This window comes from Thalassophryne amazonica, chromosome 9 (assembly GCF_902500255.1).
Source record: "Thalassophryne amazonica chromosome 9, fThaAma1.1, whole genome shotgun sequence".
NCBI classification, from domain to species: Eukaryota; Metazoa; Chordata; class Actinopteri; order Batrachoidiformes; family Batrachoididae; genus Thalassophryne; species Thalassophryne amazonica.
This window is the reverse complement of record NC_047111.1, coordinates 46835660-46853541: the sequence shown is the minus strand read 5'-3', so window position 1 is coordinate 46853541 and position 17882 is coordinate 46835660. Positions and strand designations below refer to the sequence as shown.

General features: G+C 39.6%; 1 protein-coding gene across 4 annotated transcripts in view; it reads right to left on the bottom strand.

Moving 5' to 3' along the window:
• Positions 1 to 17882, bottom strand: part of LOC117517084 (prolyl 4-hydroxylase subunit alpha-2-like) — an 87516-nt gene that overhangs the window by 49418 nt on the left and 20216 nt on the right. For all 4 annotated transcript variants that reach the window (XM_034177997.1, XM_034177996.1, XM_034177995.1 and 1 more), the window contains exons 2-6: positions 15954 to 16055; positions 11622 to 11718; positions 9198 to 9349; positions 5592 to 5729; positions 2565 to 2804 (exon numbers count right to left, since the gene is read on the bottom strand). In XM_034177997.1, coding sequence (XP_034033888.1) covers positions 2565 to 2804; positions 5592 to 5729; positions 9198 to 9349; positions 11622 to 11718; positions 15954 to 16029 — 703 coding nt within the window. In that variant the 5' untranslated portion in view covers positions 16030 to 16055. The remainder of the gene's footprint in view (positions 1 to 2564; positions 2805 to 5591; positions 5730 to 9197; positions 9350 to 11621; positions 11719 to 15953; positions 16056 to 17882) is intronic.

Sequence of the window (17882 nt, the reverse complement as noted above, 5' to 3'; positions counted from 1 at the left end):
CAAACAAATCCTCAACGGATTTCAATGAAATTTTTACCAGGGGTGTATCTTGGCCTAACTTAGGAGTCATAAAATTTTGGTAATGATCCGGAACACGATCCTGATCCAGTAAATTTTTTAAGGATTCTTTATCATTGCAGGATAGGGCCAATTTCAACATTTATGCATCTAACTTCAAGAAGGTCACAAAGGCTGAACAAAAATGAAGTTACGACACAACAATAATTTAGCTTTTTTTTCTCCTCATTGAATAAACTTATTAGAAAAAACAAAACAAAACAAAAAAAAACGTGTAGTTCATGCAGTTTCTGTTTATAAATACATCTGCTGAAAATCTAAGAGTTTAACCCTCTGGGGCCGACGCCACCGTATACGATGGCTCAGACCAAGCTTTACTAAATTATAAATAACTTTTTAATGATATGCGATAGAAACTTACTTTTCTTACTTACTTACTTTTTAGCTGAAAAGTTAACTCCGCAGACTTTCGAGCCACCGTCCACCATCTTTGTACTCCTCATAGAAGCTGTGTGATGACGTGAGCAATGTGAGCGTCCAATCGGAATTGGTTCACCGTCACATGGTTTTCCAAAATCCAATCGTAGGGCAGATTCACCTCACGTGACACACCAAAGATTGTTTTTAGGAGTGATGTGTTACTAGTTGACCCGTCTGAATAGCCCCCTGGCTGCTCCAATGCGCCCTGTGCCATTACGCACAGCAAAAGTCAAAGTGAGCAGATGGAGAGCCTCTCATACAATCTCACATGCTCAAACAGTGTGTGAGTATCAGGATTGCTCGACTAGTTTTCCTGTTAATGTTACTGGATAAGCCTGTGGCAAGCTCTTTCGCTCCAGCGTAAAGCACTGTTTACCATATCAATGGAGTGAGGGGGAAGGGGCTGCTCCTCAAACTGAATGAGCCTTGAAGTGTGAATGTTGCTTTCCGAGCAGGAGAGAACATGCAGTCAACTTCATAGTAGAAGTTTGTGATGTGACCTTTGTGTAATAGCAGACACAAATTGCTTTGAGATGAAGACAAACAAAACGCATAGACCATTTTATATATATTGTTCAAAATGTGCATTTGTGTTTACTGTTTGAACCTTTTTGTTGTACAATCTTCACACAAGAGCCCAAATTACCTTCATAAAGTGTCAAAACAGTTGTTTATTATAGTTTGCTGTGTGTTTTGAATAAATGTGTGTGGAAAATTATTTCCGCTTTACTTTTTCCTTTCTTATTTCTGATTGTAAACCTTTATTACACTTATAAAACGCAACTATAGCATATATATATATATATATATATATATATATATATATATATTGAAAGTACAGGTTGTCCTGAAAAAAGAGACATAAAACTTGTTTGTGGGATACAAGGAGAGCTGTTAACAACAATAATAAAACATTTATGCCAGGCAAGTGAACTGTCCAAAAAATGCCCTCGGACCCCAGAGGGTTAACCACTGAATCTGAAACATGACAGTAGATGTGTGAAACGACGTGGAATAAGTCTCTTTGCCAAAGGGTATTCCATATGACGTCAGTGACCCTATGGCCTTGGCGGAGGTTTGCGCTCTCCGAGTGCTTCTAGTTCTGTTATGGATTTACTTACACCACCAAAATTGGATGGAGGTTCCAATTATACGCCTGTTTGTCAGTGTCAAAAATCAATGACAAATTGTACATAGAAAAGATAACCAATGTTCTGTAAAAAGTATCTGAAAAAGAATTCAAAAACCGAAAAGTACAAAAAAAACAAAAAAAAACAAAACACCTGACAACACCACAAAAAACTTTGATTCAAGTTATGAACTATGAACTAAATATATCCTCCTGACATTTGATCACATTTAATTTAGTTTATGAAAAGCCACTTCTAACAGGACTCTGACCTTGAAAATTTTTTCCAAGGTAAAAATTTGTGGAATTGGAAACTTGTGTTGGCAGAAGCTTGTGCTCTACGAACACAGTGCTGTAGTTTCTCCTTCTGTGCTCTCTAATGTGTGCCCTTCAATTTGTATTTTTACTGGATAGAACATTTATGCAGTTTCTAATGAGGAAAAAAACACAGCAAAAGCACTTTATTATTTAATTTATACCAGACCTTTGTGTTTGCTATTGTACTTTTTTCAAATACAAAATGTTTGTAACACTTGATGATACAAACCAGGACTCAGTCTGCGTTGCTTCAGTCTCAACTTCACATGCAAACAAGGATGCTGCTGCTTTAAAAAACAAAACAGCCTGCAGCTCAAAATACTGAGACTGAAATAGCAGGTTGAACCACAGGCTTTTCATGTCCAAACTACACCCTGTTCCCCTGGAAACCATAGAACACTATTGCAACACAACAAGGACAAATCAAGAAAGCCAACTAATAACTAAATCAAGAAAGCCAACTAATAACTAATTTCCTGACAAACCGCAGGAAACCATGAATGTTATAAGACAAGTGGTTTGTGTTATTCAGTGCAGACAACCACAATAACAAATGACAATGGTGCAGAAGTAAAGACATATATGTGTGTGTGTATTTCATTTCATTGCTGGGCCTTACCAATGAAAACCAGCCGCCGAGTCAGCTCAACGGCTCGAGGAAGGTCTCCCATTTGGTAAACAGAGTAGCTGAGGTAGTCCAAAATGTCCGCTTTCGAAACCTCAGCTTCCTCACCAGCATCCAACTGTTTTAAGGACTGCTGCATCCACAGTACAGCGTGGTAATAGTCTGCTTCATTATATGCCGTCTTACCCATGTCAAAGCAGTCGTCCACTGTCAGTAAAGCATTTGAGTGCATACCTGCAAGAAAATTGATGAAAACATTAGTATAACTAAATAGGTGTGTCATGTGTACAACAATACGTATCATTACAGAGGTGAAAACGTCATTAGAAGTGCCCGGTTGCACAGCGTGCGTCAATGAAGAGCTAATCGTTGTCGTGGTAATCCCTCAGTGGTGAGGAAGATTGTCTCTTAATTGATTCCCAGACAGGATGGTGGATGCGGAGATGACTGAACAGGCCCAGTCTTGACATGCACCGTTTTTGACACACACTGCACGTGGTTACTGTGGGTAGCTTCTGCTGATCAGGATCGTGCGCTCTCCTTCCGGTTTCTCCTAATGTGAGCTTGTTTACCTCACTAAATGTTGAAAACTTTTTAAAGAAACCAATTATATAGTTAGCCTTACGTTAGCCTCTTAGCCTGTGGCTGGTGCAGCTCTCCACTGAGTGAAAAAAACAAAACAAAAAAAAAAAACGAGTGATGAAAAGGAGCTCATTCTGAGACACAGCATCTCCTCATCAGTTGATTCGTTTCAATTTTTCCATTTGAGGATGGTGTGTCCTCAGAGAAACAAAAGTGTAACAGAAGAAGTTGTTTCTGTAGGGCCTGTGTACATATAGCTTTTTCTATTTTTATTTTGTCTGATAGAAAAGCACTGAGTGAGCACCCACAAATGCTTTACCTCAGCAGTTTCACTGATTTCACAAGTGCTCCTTGTGGGATTTCTTTCTATGACAACAATTAACAACTAATGACTAGCTTATAATGCATGATGACAAAAAGCAATCCGTCAAAGCAAGAACCAAGCATCTGTGCAATCTCCTGTCACAGATGGGTCTGTCTCTATGTGTCTCTATTGTGATTAGCGACAATAACCTTGTCCTCCCATTTGTTTGAAAAGGTGGTGTAGTGATGTCATGGCATCTGTCTGAAAGGTTCAGGGATTTTCAACTTAAAATAGCTCTGAGCGTTGTACAAAAAAAGCTGTCTGCTCCTGAATGCAGTCTTTTTTTTTCATGGCAGTGGCTGCATATTCTCTGTTCTCAATATGGGAATGCGCATGCCCAGAAGAATCCCTCACGCAATGCATCATGGGATAGTCTGTATGCCTACAGCCAGTGTCCATGGACACAAAAGATGTACCTGGAGCTGTTATTAACTCACCATTAGAGGTAGCAAGAGTAGCAAAACAAAAAGAAGGTTAAAGTGCAGAATTACAAGTTCATAACGCAAAAAAGGATATGATAGAGAGGCAAGTTCTGATTAACTTGCTTCTTGGAGTTATTACCTTGTGAGTGACAGGGTAAATGGCAAATATTTAGAGGTTATATATCAAATGGTCATAAAATGCTTAACACTTGGCCTTCTTCCACAGGAAAAAAAACTCTTGTAATGGAAATAATCTTGACAACGCATCTTTGAGATAATTCAGATCAGTAAGTGTGCACTGCATCGTCTGTGTGCTGAGCCAAACATACGCATTTCTTAGTGGATGGGACTCCGAACCTCCATGGAAAGAAAGGAGAGTGGTTTCTGCACTAAAATGCAGCAGAAGAAAGCTGATCTGAGCAAGGAAGGGGGGATTTTGGGAGGGATTTACATCAACTGGTGACTGTGATTTTGCCGCAAGTTGTGAGAAAAACTGCTATGTTGGTGGTTTTAATGGAAGTAGTTTGAGTGAAAAAAAACCATTGGTGTGTCTCCCATGTAGGTTTTCTGGCACTGCGGACTCAGTAGGTTGCTGTCAGCTTGAACTTAAAATTTTTTTCCTTATTTCCAGCCCTTCCAATATTGAGAATCCACTGGTTTCTAAGCGTTGCATTCTTAGGAAAAACATAGATGTTCATATGATTATCCTGGAGATGGTTATTTTTGCATCCAGGGACACGACAAGTGATGCCTGGCATTATAAGCGTTTTGTTTACTTCCTGAGCATGTGTGTGTGTGTGTCTGCAGCAGGCGCACATTTCCCATAGTCCCCTGTGCAACCAAAATTTAATGTGGCGGGTATGCAATTGTCCTATTTGACCATAGGTGTCAAAATGATTCCAGAAAAGGCCAAGAGGGTGCAGGTTTTCTTTGTATAACATATCAGTGTAGTCTGTTCTGGCCTCCGCTGTCTCTGATGGTCTGAAGAGTTTCGTGGGATGCAGGGCTTAGAACCGTTGAGACCTTGAAATGGGACACAGCCTATACTTTCTCCAATTATTCATTTTTCCTAAAAGTGACGGCAAACACTTCTTTTCTGCTTTTTCCTCAGTGTGGTGCCCCAAAGTGGCACCACACTATATTTAAGTTACAGATCAATAAAACTGTTTATAGCATGAATTATGTTCATAGAAGTTATGAATGCCATTAAACTTAAATTGATGTCATGCAAACGACATTTTCTTTCTGTCTTTCTTTTAAATGCTGGTAATGCGGTAGCAAGAAAATCATGACTACACCACAAGTCCAAAGAACTACACTGGAACATCTCACCTCAGCCATAAACTCAAGTATTAAGTTTAAAATAACCTTACACTCACCAACTCCAGCCCACCTCAAACATACAGTAACCATATCATTAACAGTGAAGTCGAGCACCATGAAGCAGTGAAAACTGGCTAAAATGATAGAATTTCTTCAATGCAGGCTTCGTTAAAAAGTCACAGACAACGGTGCAGGGCTTCACTTCACAGATAAAAATGCCACTGCTGGGTGCAGATTACCTTCCACTCTTTCTTTCAGATATATTCTCTTACAAAGTTCTGTCATTTGGACTGGTGTCAGCGGACACACCTCAGTGCACACAAGCTATACCTGGCAGCTTTCCTTTGGAGAAAGTCTCAGAATCCAGTTGGTACGTGTCCTGGAGACGCATTAATGCTTTTGCAGCACCTGTCTCATCCTCCTGATCTGGAAAGTACTGTCTGTGCAGGGACATGTTGGAGATGAAACCTGGAGAGAGAAAGGAAGGAGGAGGTCTTAAGACTGTCAGAAAGTTTGGCATAAGGAGTATAGTAATAATATTCTCAATGAGTCATGAATAAAGTGAAGGACAATACAAAAACCTTAGTGCTTAACTTAACAACCCGAATTGTAACCAAGAAGCAAATAATGTATCGTTTCATGTTTCACTTATATTTACTGTTTCAAACATCTGGAAACATCTGCAAATGAAATGCATGCATGCAAGCTCTATCTGCAATAACTCTCAATTTCACATTCAGTGTAACCACACTGCTTCTGCACTGTTTCTTTTCCTTCATTTGCATGTCCAAAAATTTTTAAACATGCTCTTCATCACAACTTTGGCAAATGTCAAATGAATGTCCAAGATATGGATTCAAACCATGGAATACAGTTTGATTAATGTCTCTCTCGCTCATAGCTACAGCTACAACCAGAGCTGAAAAGAAGAAAGAAAATACCCTAACTTAGAAACACGTCATCACAAGCGCTGTACATGATTCTAAGAGAGAGAGAGAGAGAGAGAGAGAGAGAAATATAGCCAGGTACCCTGAAACAAGAAACAGCTGGTAAAAGAACAGCCTGTGTTTTCCCATGTTCATTTTTTGGAACAGAGCATTTGAGAGGAACTATCTCGCAGAAATTTCCGCTTCAGTCCCTCTGACATGTTTGGATTTTGATTCCTTTGTCCCACCAGTCAAACTGAGTGCTGCTCAGCGCGTTCTGTGATGTGCCTTTTTTTTTTATGAAGGTGCTCAAATAAATGTGTGAAGGGGTGTGGTGAGGGGTGGCATGAACAAAGCAGATGTTAGGAAATTAAAACAAATCGATTAGACAGAAACATAATTGTCAGATATTTTAACAATCAATTATTCCTTTAAAGTCAAGTCAAGTCTGGGAGCATGCACTGGTGCCACGGTTTGTCACATCCACGACACCGCGGAACTGTCTTGGATCTTGGATAGCAAACACCCAGGCAGACATCTGGTCCAGCCCCACCTCCCAAAATGAAACCATCCTTCTGCTGCAGCCAGGACAAGTGTGGTCGTCCACCTGGCCTTCTCCAGCCACTGGGGACCTAAACACTCAGGCACCTATGCCCTGGATCATATGTAGAGAAACGCACCACATGGCGAAAATGTCGAACCTGATGCTCCGTCACAGTGTAAGTGATACTCCTCTTGACAGCCCGACCGATAAATCGTCAAGTCGATGTAATGGGCCAATATGAGTTACTTGCAGATAAATCAATATTGGTGTTCATAACAGATACAGTAGTGTTCAGAATAATAGTAGTGCTTTGTGACTAAAAAGATTAATCCAGGTTTTGAGTATATTTCTTATCGTTACATGGGAAACAAGGTACCAGTAGATTCAGTAGATTCTCACAAATCCAACAAGACCAAGCATTCATGATATGCACACTCTTAAGGCTATGAAATTGGGCTATTAGTAAAAAAGTAGAAAAGGGGGTGTTCACAATAATAGTAGTGTGGCAATCAGTCAGTGAGCTCATCAATTTTGTGGAACAAACAGGTGTGAATCAGGTGTCCCCTATTTAAGGATGAAGCCAGCACCTGTTGAACATGCTTTTCTCTTTGAAAGCCTGAGGAAAATGGGACGTTCAAGACATTGTTCAGAAGAACAGCGTAGTTTGATTAAAAAGTTGATTGGAGAGGGGAAAACGTATACGCAGGTGCAAAAAATTATAGGCTGTTCATCTACAATGATCTCTAATGCTTTAAAATGGACAAAAAAAACAAAACAAAACAGAGATGCGTGGAAGAAAATGGAAAACAACCATCAAAATAGAAGAATAACCAGAATGGCAAAAGCTCACCCATTGATCAGCTCCAGGATGAACAAAGACAGTCTGAAGTTACCGGTAAGTGCTGTGACAGTTAGAAGACGCCTGTGTGAAGCTAATTTATTTGCAAGAATCCCCCGCAAAGTCCCTCTGTTAAATTAAAGACATGTGCAGAAGAGGTTACAATTTGCCAAAAAAAAAACACATCAACTGGCCTAAAGAGAAATGGAGGAATATTCTGTGGACTGATGAGAGTAAAATTGTTCTTTTTGGGTCCAAGGGCCACAGTTTGTGAGACGACCCCCGAACTCTGAATTCAAGCCACAGTTCATAGTGAAGACAGTGAAGCATGGTGGTGCAAGCATCATGATATGGGCATGTTTCTCCTACTATGGTGTTGGGCCTATATATCACATACCAGGTATCATGGATCAGTTTGGATATGTCAAAATGTTGCCTTATGCTGAAGAGGACATGCCATTGAAATGGGTGTTTCAACAAGACAATGACCCCAAGCACACTAGTAAACAAGCAAATTCTTGGTTCCAAACCAACAAAATTAATGTCTCGCAGATGTGAAGAAATCATGAAAAACTGTGGTTATACAACTAAATACTAGTTTAGTGATTCACAGGATTGCTAAAAAAGCAGTTTGAACATAACAGTTTTGAGTTTGTAGCGTCAACAGCAGATGCTACTATTATTGTGAACACCCCTTTTCTACTTTTTTTTTTTACTAATAGCCTAATTTCATAACCTTAAGAGTGTGCATATCATGAATGCTTGGTCTTGTTGTATTTGTGAGAATCTACTGGTACCTTGTTTCCCATGTAACAATAAGAAATATACTCAAAACCTGGATTAATCTTTTTAGTCACATAGCACTACTATTATTCTGAACACTACTGCAGGTGGAAAATGAGTTATGGTGAGCGCTGTTGTTACATAGTTTGTCCACTAGAGGCAGCTCCCCTTTTCTCAATTCACATTAGCATAACTCAACAATCAGCTGACAGAAAAAGAGCAACACAGAAATCACCTGTGTTTATGATCATTTGCTAGTTGTTATGTGAAATACCCAAACAAGCCCACCATTAAAATGCTTCAAAGACATTTATTTGATTAAACTGGTTTCACGGCCCTGTTTCAGGAATCAATACAAGCAAAACTGACATAAGTTGATATTTTCCTGGCACCAAAATCAAGTTTAGAGTACACAGCACGAAGGCAGGCAGAGAGTGACAAACGTGGGAGTTCCATTCAAACGACTAGGTAGCTGCTCCAATACACAGCCCTGATCAGCATTATTGGCAACTCTGAATTTTAAGGTCGAGAATTTAAAATATGTTGATAAATACAGGTCAATAAACCACTTTTAATCATCAGAATATTGAATAAAATGATCAAATTGACTAATACGTGATGGTTGTAAACTGTAACACATGTATCACTGATTTGATGACGAGTTTTCTCGGCACACAGTTTGCTTAAGACACAAAATATTGACTCCACTCCATCTGAGCAAAAAAAAAAGTCATCAGTGTCACAGCTCTCTGTTTCCAGAACACCACTTCTCTGCACTCAGGGCCAAAAGACAAAATCCTCACACATAAAACAATGTGCACTCATTTTTTTCTTCTTCTTCTTACCATCAGAGGGGTTCTGGAGCACCAGGTTCTCCAGTTCAGACCATTCTGTGTTCAGTCTCTTCATCAGCTTGTAGGCGTTGACTGGATGGGCCAGGTAACCCTCTGGGTCTGCAGTGGACACCTTCGTCAGGGCATCCAGTTTACTAGCCCAACTGAAAAGACAAATTACAAACCACTGAAGAGTTAAATTAAATTAATGGACTGCATTATTTTGTATCACTTTTCAATCTGATGGAGATGCTCAAAGCACTTTACAACGAAGCCTCACATCTACCCATTCACACATAAGCAAGGTGCTCAACTGTACACAAGGAGCAACTTAGAGTTACAGTGAGGAAAATAAGTATTTGAACACCCTGTGATTTTGCAAGTTCTCCCACTTAGAATTCATGGAGGGGTCTGAAATGTTCATCTTAGGTGCATGTCCACTGTGAGAGACAATCTAAAAAAAATTAAAAAAAATCCAGAAATCACTATGTATGATATTTTTAATAATTTACTTGTATGTTACTGGTGCAAATAAGTATTTGAACACCTGTGAAAATCAATGTTAATATTTGGTACAGTAGCCTTTGTTTGCAATTACAGAGGTCAAACGTTTCCTGTAGTTCTTGACCAAGTTTTCACACACTGCAGCAGGGATTTTGGACCACTCCTCCATACAGATTGTCTCCAAATCTTTCAGGTTTGGAGTTTCAGCTCCCTCCAAAGATTTTCTATTGAGTTCAGGTCTGGAGACTGGCCAGGCCACTCCAGGACCTTGAAATGCTTCTTACAGAGCCCCTCCTTAGTTGCCCTGGCTGTGTGTTTGGGGTCACTGTCATGCTGGAAGACCCAGCCATGACCCATCTTCAATGCTCTTACTGAGGGAAGGAGGTTGTTTGCCAAAATCTCGCAATACATGACCCCATCCATCCTCCCTTCAATACGGTGCAGTCGTCCTGTCCCCTTTACAGAAGAGCACCCCAGAGTATGATGTTTCCACCCCCATGCTTCACGGTTGGAATGATTTTCTTGGGGTTGTTCTCATCCTCTAAACATGGTAAGTGGAGTTGATTCCAAAAAGCTCTATTCTGGTCTCATCTGACCACATGACCTTCTCCCATGCCTCCTCTGGATCATCCAGATGGTCACTGGTGAACTTCAAACGGGCCTGGACATGTGCTGGCTTGAGCAGGGGGACCTTGCTGCCCAGCAGGATTTTAAACCATGACAGCATCATGTGTTACTAATGTAATCTTTGTGACTGTGGTCCCAGCTCTCTTCAGGTCATGAACCAGGTCCTCCTGTGTAGTTCTGAGCTTTCTCAGAATCATCCTTACCCCACAAAGTGAGATCTTGCATGGAATCCCAGACAGAGGGAGACTGACAGTCATCTTGTGTTTCTTCCACTTTCTAATAAATAATCATAACAGTTGTTGTCTTCTACCAAGCTGCTTGCCTGTTTCCTGTAGTCCATCCCAGCCTTGTGCAGGTCTACATTTCTGTCCCTGGTGTCCTTTGACAGCTCTTTGGTCTTGGCTATGGTGGACAGGTTGGAGTGTGATTGCTTGAGTGTGTGAACAGGTGTCTTTTATACAGGTAACAAGTTCAAACAGGTGCAATTAATACAGGTAAAGAATGCAGAATAAGAGGGCTTCTTAAAGAAAAATTAACAGGTCTGTGAAAGCCAGAATTCTTGCTGGTTGGTAGGTGTTCAAATACTTATTTGCAACAGTAACATACAAATAAATTATAAAAAAAAAGAAAAAAAAAAAATCATACATTGTGCTTTCTGGATTTTTTTTTTTTTTTAGATTATGTCTCTCACAGTGGACATGTACCTAAGATGAAAATTTCAGACCCCTCCATGATTTCTAAGTAGGAGAAAAATCGCTGGGTGTTCAAATACTTATTTTCCTCACTGTACAAGACCTTGAAGAATACAGTGAGTTGCCTGTCTGATAGGGAAGAATTCTCATTACAAAATTACATCAACAGTTTGGTCCATAAGTATTTGGGCAGTGTTAATTTTTTTAATATGTTTTTATTATCATTATGGAAATTTAAAGACTTGCACCATCCTTGCTTCACAATGCTGTGTTATGCTTTTATTTGATTTTGGTGGTATGGCCAGGGCAGATGCTTACCCCCAGTGACTGCTGTGCTTGATGTTTCTTCTGATCCCCCCCCCAAAAAAACACCATAAGGTGGGTAAGGACTTAGCCTTACTCATGTGGAGTGCTTTGAGGTGTCTTATAATTTGGTGCTATACAAATAAACAGAGCTGAATATCCCCAGTTTCTCTTGTCATGGGCATCTTGGTCGCTTCCTTCACCTGCATAATACTTGCAAGGACAAATTTTGAAAACTGTATATTCCACACTGATTTAACATACACGACATCAGAGTCACTCACCAGGCTCATCGGAGATTAGACTATACCTTTTGACTGCAGCAAGCTTGGACTCCTCTGCCTTTATATATTCCCTCAGAGACTGGACTAGCTCCTTTTCTGTGTAGATCAGGTCTGTCATCTGGCCTAAAGACAGACAGAAGACATGAAGGATTAAATCACTATTGCTGCTAATTTTCTCAGAAAAAAATGCAGATACTAAAACACTACAGGGGACATCAAGCTCCTTTGTGCATTATTTTTGTCCCCATCTTGACAGAGGGATTGTCATTGAGTTTGTAACCCACTGCTTTACTGACAGCAACACCAGGACCCACAACTCAAGTCAATACCTGTCAAATTTACTGCATTTAAATCTACCATCTGGGTGTGACAAATACTACAAAAATCTGAACTACACATTCTATCAAGATATTTGACTATGATTAAAAATCACACACACACACACACACACACACACACACAACAGTGCACCAGCACACAAACTATTTTTCCACAAATAAGATGATATCTAAATCAAGACAGAAGGTTTGAACAGCTTATCTTTCTCGAGCGCAATTCTTACTTAATTAACAATAATTGGAACGGTTGTAATTTTTTTTCAACCTCATTACCAAAAGTATCAAATGTAATTGCATTTCAAAAAAACAACCCCAATTCCAATGAAGTTGGGACGTTGTGTAAAATGTAACTAAGAACAGAATACAATGATTTGCAAATCCTCTTCAACCTATATTCAATTGAATACACCACAAAGACAAGATATTTAGTGTTCAAACTGATAAACTTTGTTTTTGTGCATATATTTGCTCATTTTGAAATGGATGCTGCAACACATTTCAAAAAAGCTGTGACAGTCGTATGTTTACCACTGTGTTACATCACCTTTCCTTCTAACAACACCCAATAAGTGTTTGGGAACTAAGGACACTCATGATTGGGTATAAAAGGAGCATCCCCAAAAGTCTCAGCCATTCACAAGTAAAGATGGGGTGAGGATCACCAATTTGTGAACAACTGCATAAAAAAAAATAGTCCAACAGTTTAAGAACAATGTTTGTCAACGTTCAACTGCAAGGAATTTAGCGAGTCCATCATCTACAGTCCATAATATAATCAGAAGATTCAGAGAATCTGGAGAACTTTTTACACGTAAGTGGCAACGCAGAAAACCAACACTGAATGTCTGTGACCTTGATCCCTCAGGCAGCACTGCATTAAAAACCAACATCACTGTGTAAAGGATCTTACCACGTGGGCTCAGGAACACTTCAGAAAACCATTGTCAGTTAACATAGTTCGCCGCTACATCTACAAGTACAAGTTAAAACTCTAACATGCAAAGCAAAAGCCATACAAACGCTGCCGCCTTCTCTGCTCATTTGAAATGGACAAACGCAAAGTGGAAAAGTGTGCTGTGTCCTGATGAGTCCACATTTCAAATTGTTTTTGGAAATCATGGATGTCGTGTCCTCTGGACAAAAGAGGAAAAAGACCATTCAGATTGTTACGAGTGAAAAGTTCAAAAGCCAACATCTGTGATGGTATGGAGGCGTGTTAATGCCCATGACATGGGCAACTTACACATCTGTGATGGCACCATTAATGCTGAAAAGTACATCCAGGCTTTGGAGCAACACATGCTGCCATCCAAGCAGCGTCTTTTTCAGGGACGTCCCTGCTTATTTCAGTAAGACAATGCCAAGCCACATTCTGCACATGTTACAACAGTGTGGCTTCGTAGTAAAAGAGTGTGGGTACTAGACTGGCCTGCCTGCAGTCCAGACCTGTCACCCATTAAAAATGTGTGGCGCATTATGAAGCGCAAAATATGAAAACGGAGACCCTGGACTGTTGAACAACTGAAGTCGTACATCAAGCAACAATGGGAAAGAATTCCACCTGCATAGCTTCAACAATTAGTGTCCTCAGATGCCAAACGCTTATTGAGTGTTGTTAGAAGGAAAGGTGATGTAACACAGTGGTAAACATACCATTGTCTCAGCTTTTTTGAAACATGTTGCAGGCATCCATTTCAAAATGAGCAAATATCTGCATAAAAACAAAGTTTATCAGTTTATCAAATCATTGTATTATGTTTTTATTTACATTTTACACAATGTCCCAACTTCATTTGAATATATATATATATATATATATATATATATATATAGTAGTGTTCAGAATAATAGTAGTGCTATGTGACTAAAAAGATTAATCCAGGTTTTGAGTATATTTCTTATTGTTACATGGGAAACAAGGTACCAGTAGATTCAGTAGATTCTCACAAATCCAACAAGACCAAGCATTCATGATATGCACACTCTTAAGGCTATGAAATTGGGCAATTAGTTAAAAAAGTAGAAAAGGGGGTGTTCACAATAATAGTAGTGTGGCATTCAGTCAGTGAGTTTGTCACTTTTGTGGAACAAACAGGTGTGAATCAGGTGTCCCCTATGTAAGGATGAAGCCAGCACTTGTTGAACATGCTTTTCTCTTTGAAAGCCTGAGGAAAATGGGACATTCAAGACACTGTTCAGAAAAACAGCGCAGTTTGATTAAAAAGTTGATTGGAGAGGGTAAAACGTAAAAATTATAGGCTGTTCATCTACAATGATTTCCAATGCTTTAACCCCTTAACGCCCATCGTCGCATATATGCTACAATCTCTGACTCAAATATGCAACTTGCCAAAGTGACCTGTATGCCTGTTGTCGCAAATTTGCAACATACCATCATTATTATAACATTATAACATAAAGTCATTACCAGAATACCCAATATTACTATCTAGTTTTTGTGCAAAAGTGAAATTAATAATCTCAACATTATTTACCATCTACTTAAAGGCAACAACACACACAAAACATTTTTTTATATACAGCTATATAAATTTGGGCATTAAGGGGTTAAAATGGACCAAAAAAAAAAAAAAAAAACAGACACGTGGAAGAAGACGGAAACAACCATCAAAATGGATAGAAGAATAACCAGAATGGCAAAGGCTCACCCACTGATCAGCTCCAGGATGAACAAAGGCAGTCTGGAGTTACCTGTAAGTGCTGTGACAGTTAGAAGACACCTGTGTGAAGCTAATTTATTTGCAAGAATCCCCCGCAAAGTCCCTCTGTTAAATAAAAGACGTGCAGAAGAGGTTACAATTTGCCAAAGAACACATCAACTGGCCTAAAGAGAAATGGAGGAATATTTTGTGGACTGATGAGAGCAAAATTGTGTTTTTTGGGTCCAAGGGTCGCAGACAGTTTGTGAGACGACCCCCAAACTCTGAATTCAAGCCACAGTTCACAGTGAAGACAGTGAAGCATGGTGGTGCAAGCATCATGATATGGGCATGTTTCTCCTACTATGGTGTTGGGCCTATATATCGCATACCAGGTATCATGGATCAGTGTGGATATGTCAAAATACTTGAAGAGGTCATGTTGCCTTATGCTGAAGAGGACATGCCCTTGAAATGGGTGTTTCAACAAGACAATGACCCCAAGCACACTAGTCAATGAGCAAGATCTTGGTTCCAAACCAACAAAATTAATGCCTCGCAGATGTAAAGAAATCATGAAAAACTGTGGTTATACAACTAAATACTAGTTTAGTGATTCACAGGATGGCTAAAAAAGCAGTTTGGACATAATAGTTTTGAGTTTGTAGCGTCAACCGCAGATACTACTATTACTGTGAACACCCCCTTTTCTACTTTTTTTACTAATAGCCCAATTTCATAGCTTTAAGAGTGTGCATATCATGAATGCTTGGTCTTATTGGATTTGTAAGAATCTACTGAATCTACTGGTACCTTGTTTCCCATGTAACAATAAGAAATATACTCAAAACCTGGATTAATCTTTTTACTCACATAGCGTGGTCGCCACAGCAGATGTGGTATGGATGTTGTTTTGGCACAGGTTTACACTGGATGCTCATCCTGACACAACTCCAGCTGTACAAGGAGAATGGGAACATGGCCGCAAACCAGGAACCTTTTTGCTTGGAAGCAAGTGTCTTATATTTTTGTTAAACCCCTTGAAATAAATCTAAAAGTCTACACAACAAGCATGACTTGATTGCTTCATTTCAGCTCTGTTGTGGTGATGTACAGTCAAAATCTGTTTAAGTTGACACATTTCTAATGGTTCATAGCAAGCATCTCAGGTAAAGCAGCCAACACTCAAGAGTCAGTGTGTTTTTATGTACAGTATTTTTTGCCAAACAACAGCAAAGCACTCTTACGCTGCAGCAGATGAAGGCACACATTTAATCAAATATAATTACATAGCCCAAAATCACAAAGTGTCTCAAACTCTGTACACCCCCCCTCGGCCCCAACTGTACTTTCACCCTACCTATGGAGGTAAAGATCTCTGCACGTGTTGTCCAGCAGCAAAGCAGAACCACGGCGATAAGAGAACAAAACTTCATTCTGTCTGCTTCAGTGATTTGCAATCCTGTAAAGACAGAAACAATGGCTTGATGTTAAAACAAACGCATTATGACTTCAATGTTCCTCAGCAATTTACACCTACATAACATACCAAAAGTAAAGGCTTATTACGCTTGAACATATGATAAAGGAGTCATTTACTTTGTACCAACTTGGGATGTGAAGGAGCACAAAACCCAGTTTGGATTGCTATAGGTGTATGTAAAATCCACACAATTTTTATATTCGTTGCAGATTTTTTGCTGGTGTTCTTTCTGCATATAAAGGGATGCCGTTAAATTTAACCCTGTTAAAGAATATCCAAGGACGAGGATCACTCAGTTTCTTCACGATAAATCTTCCCACCACCAAGTGCATGGGTGAAAATCTATCTGATTAAAAGGCAAATTTAATTTGAGATGAGCATGATCCAATTCAGTATTGTATTGTGTCCAACTATATTAAGGATGGCTTAAGTGTAACAATGTTTACATTTTGTCATTTAGTTGCGAGAAAGTAAATGTAAATGCTTTCCCAGCATTAAGTTCCATCTTAAAAATGTTCTTAAAAAAATAAGGCAGAACAATGGGTCAGTGCTTAGCACTCTTGACTCACAACAAGAAGGTCTTGGGTTCGATTCCACTCATGCCCCATTCCTTTCTGTGTGAATTTGCTTGTTCTCCTCGTGTCTGCATGCATTTCCTCAAGGCACTCCAGTTTCCTCCCATTATCAAAAAACATGCTTATTCGGGTCTGCTCCTGACAAATGCAACATGTCTACATCTGGAATTGGTCCCTGGGTGCTGGAATGTCCTGTCCACTGCTCTTAGTGGTGAGTTTGTGTCCAAATGTAAATAAGATTGCTTCAATGCAGAGGACAAATTTTGTTGTGCTTGAAATGATAATAAAGGCCTTTCTCTATAAATTTAAGATGCTGGAAACAATGAATTAACTGTGGTTCTTAGACATACAGGCTTTTGGAAATATCTTTGCAACGCATTATAGAATGCTGTATTTACAGTGCATCCGCAAAGTATTCACAGCGCTTCACTTTTTCTACATTGTTATGTTACAGCCTTATTCCAAAAAGGATGAAATTAATTTTTTCCTTAAAATTCTACACACAATACCTAATAAAAACAATGTGAAAAAGTATTTTTCTTTTTGTTTTTAGATTTTTGCAAATTTATTACAAATACAAACTAAGAAATCACATGTACATAAGTATTCAGAGCTCAGGTGCATCCTGTTTCCGGTTCCACAGATCATCCTGAGATGTTTCTACAGCTTATTTGGAGTCCACCTGGGGTAAAGTCAATTTATTGGACATGATATGGGAAGGCACACACCTGTCTACATATAAGGTCCCACAGTCACACAAACCAAGCATGAAGTCAAAGGATTTGTCTGTAGACCTCTGACACAGGATTGTCTCGAGGCACAAATCTGGGGCAGGGTACAAAAACATTCTGATGTTTTGAAGGTCCCAATGTGCAGAGTGGCCTCCATCATCCATAAATGGAATAAGTTCAGATCCACCAGCACTCTTCCTAGAGCTGGCCGTCTGTCTAAACTAAGTGATCGGGGGAGAAGGGCCTGAGTCAAAGAGGTGACCAAGAACGCAATGGTCACTCTGTCAGAGCTCCAGCATTCCTGTGGAGAGAGGAGAACCTTCCAGAAGGACAACCACCTCTGCAGCAATCCAACAACCAGGCCCGTATGATATAGTGGTCAGATGGAAGCCACTACTTAGTAGAAGGCACATGGCAGCCCACCTGGAGTTTGCTAAAGGGTAACTGAAGGACTCTCAGATCACTCATCCTCAACTGCTTACTCCAATTAAGGATCACGG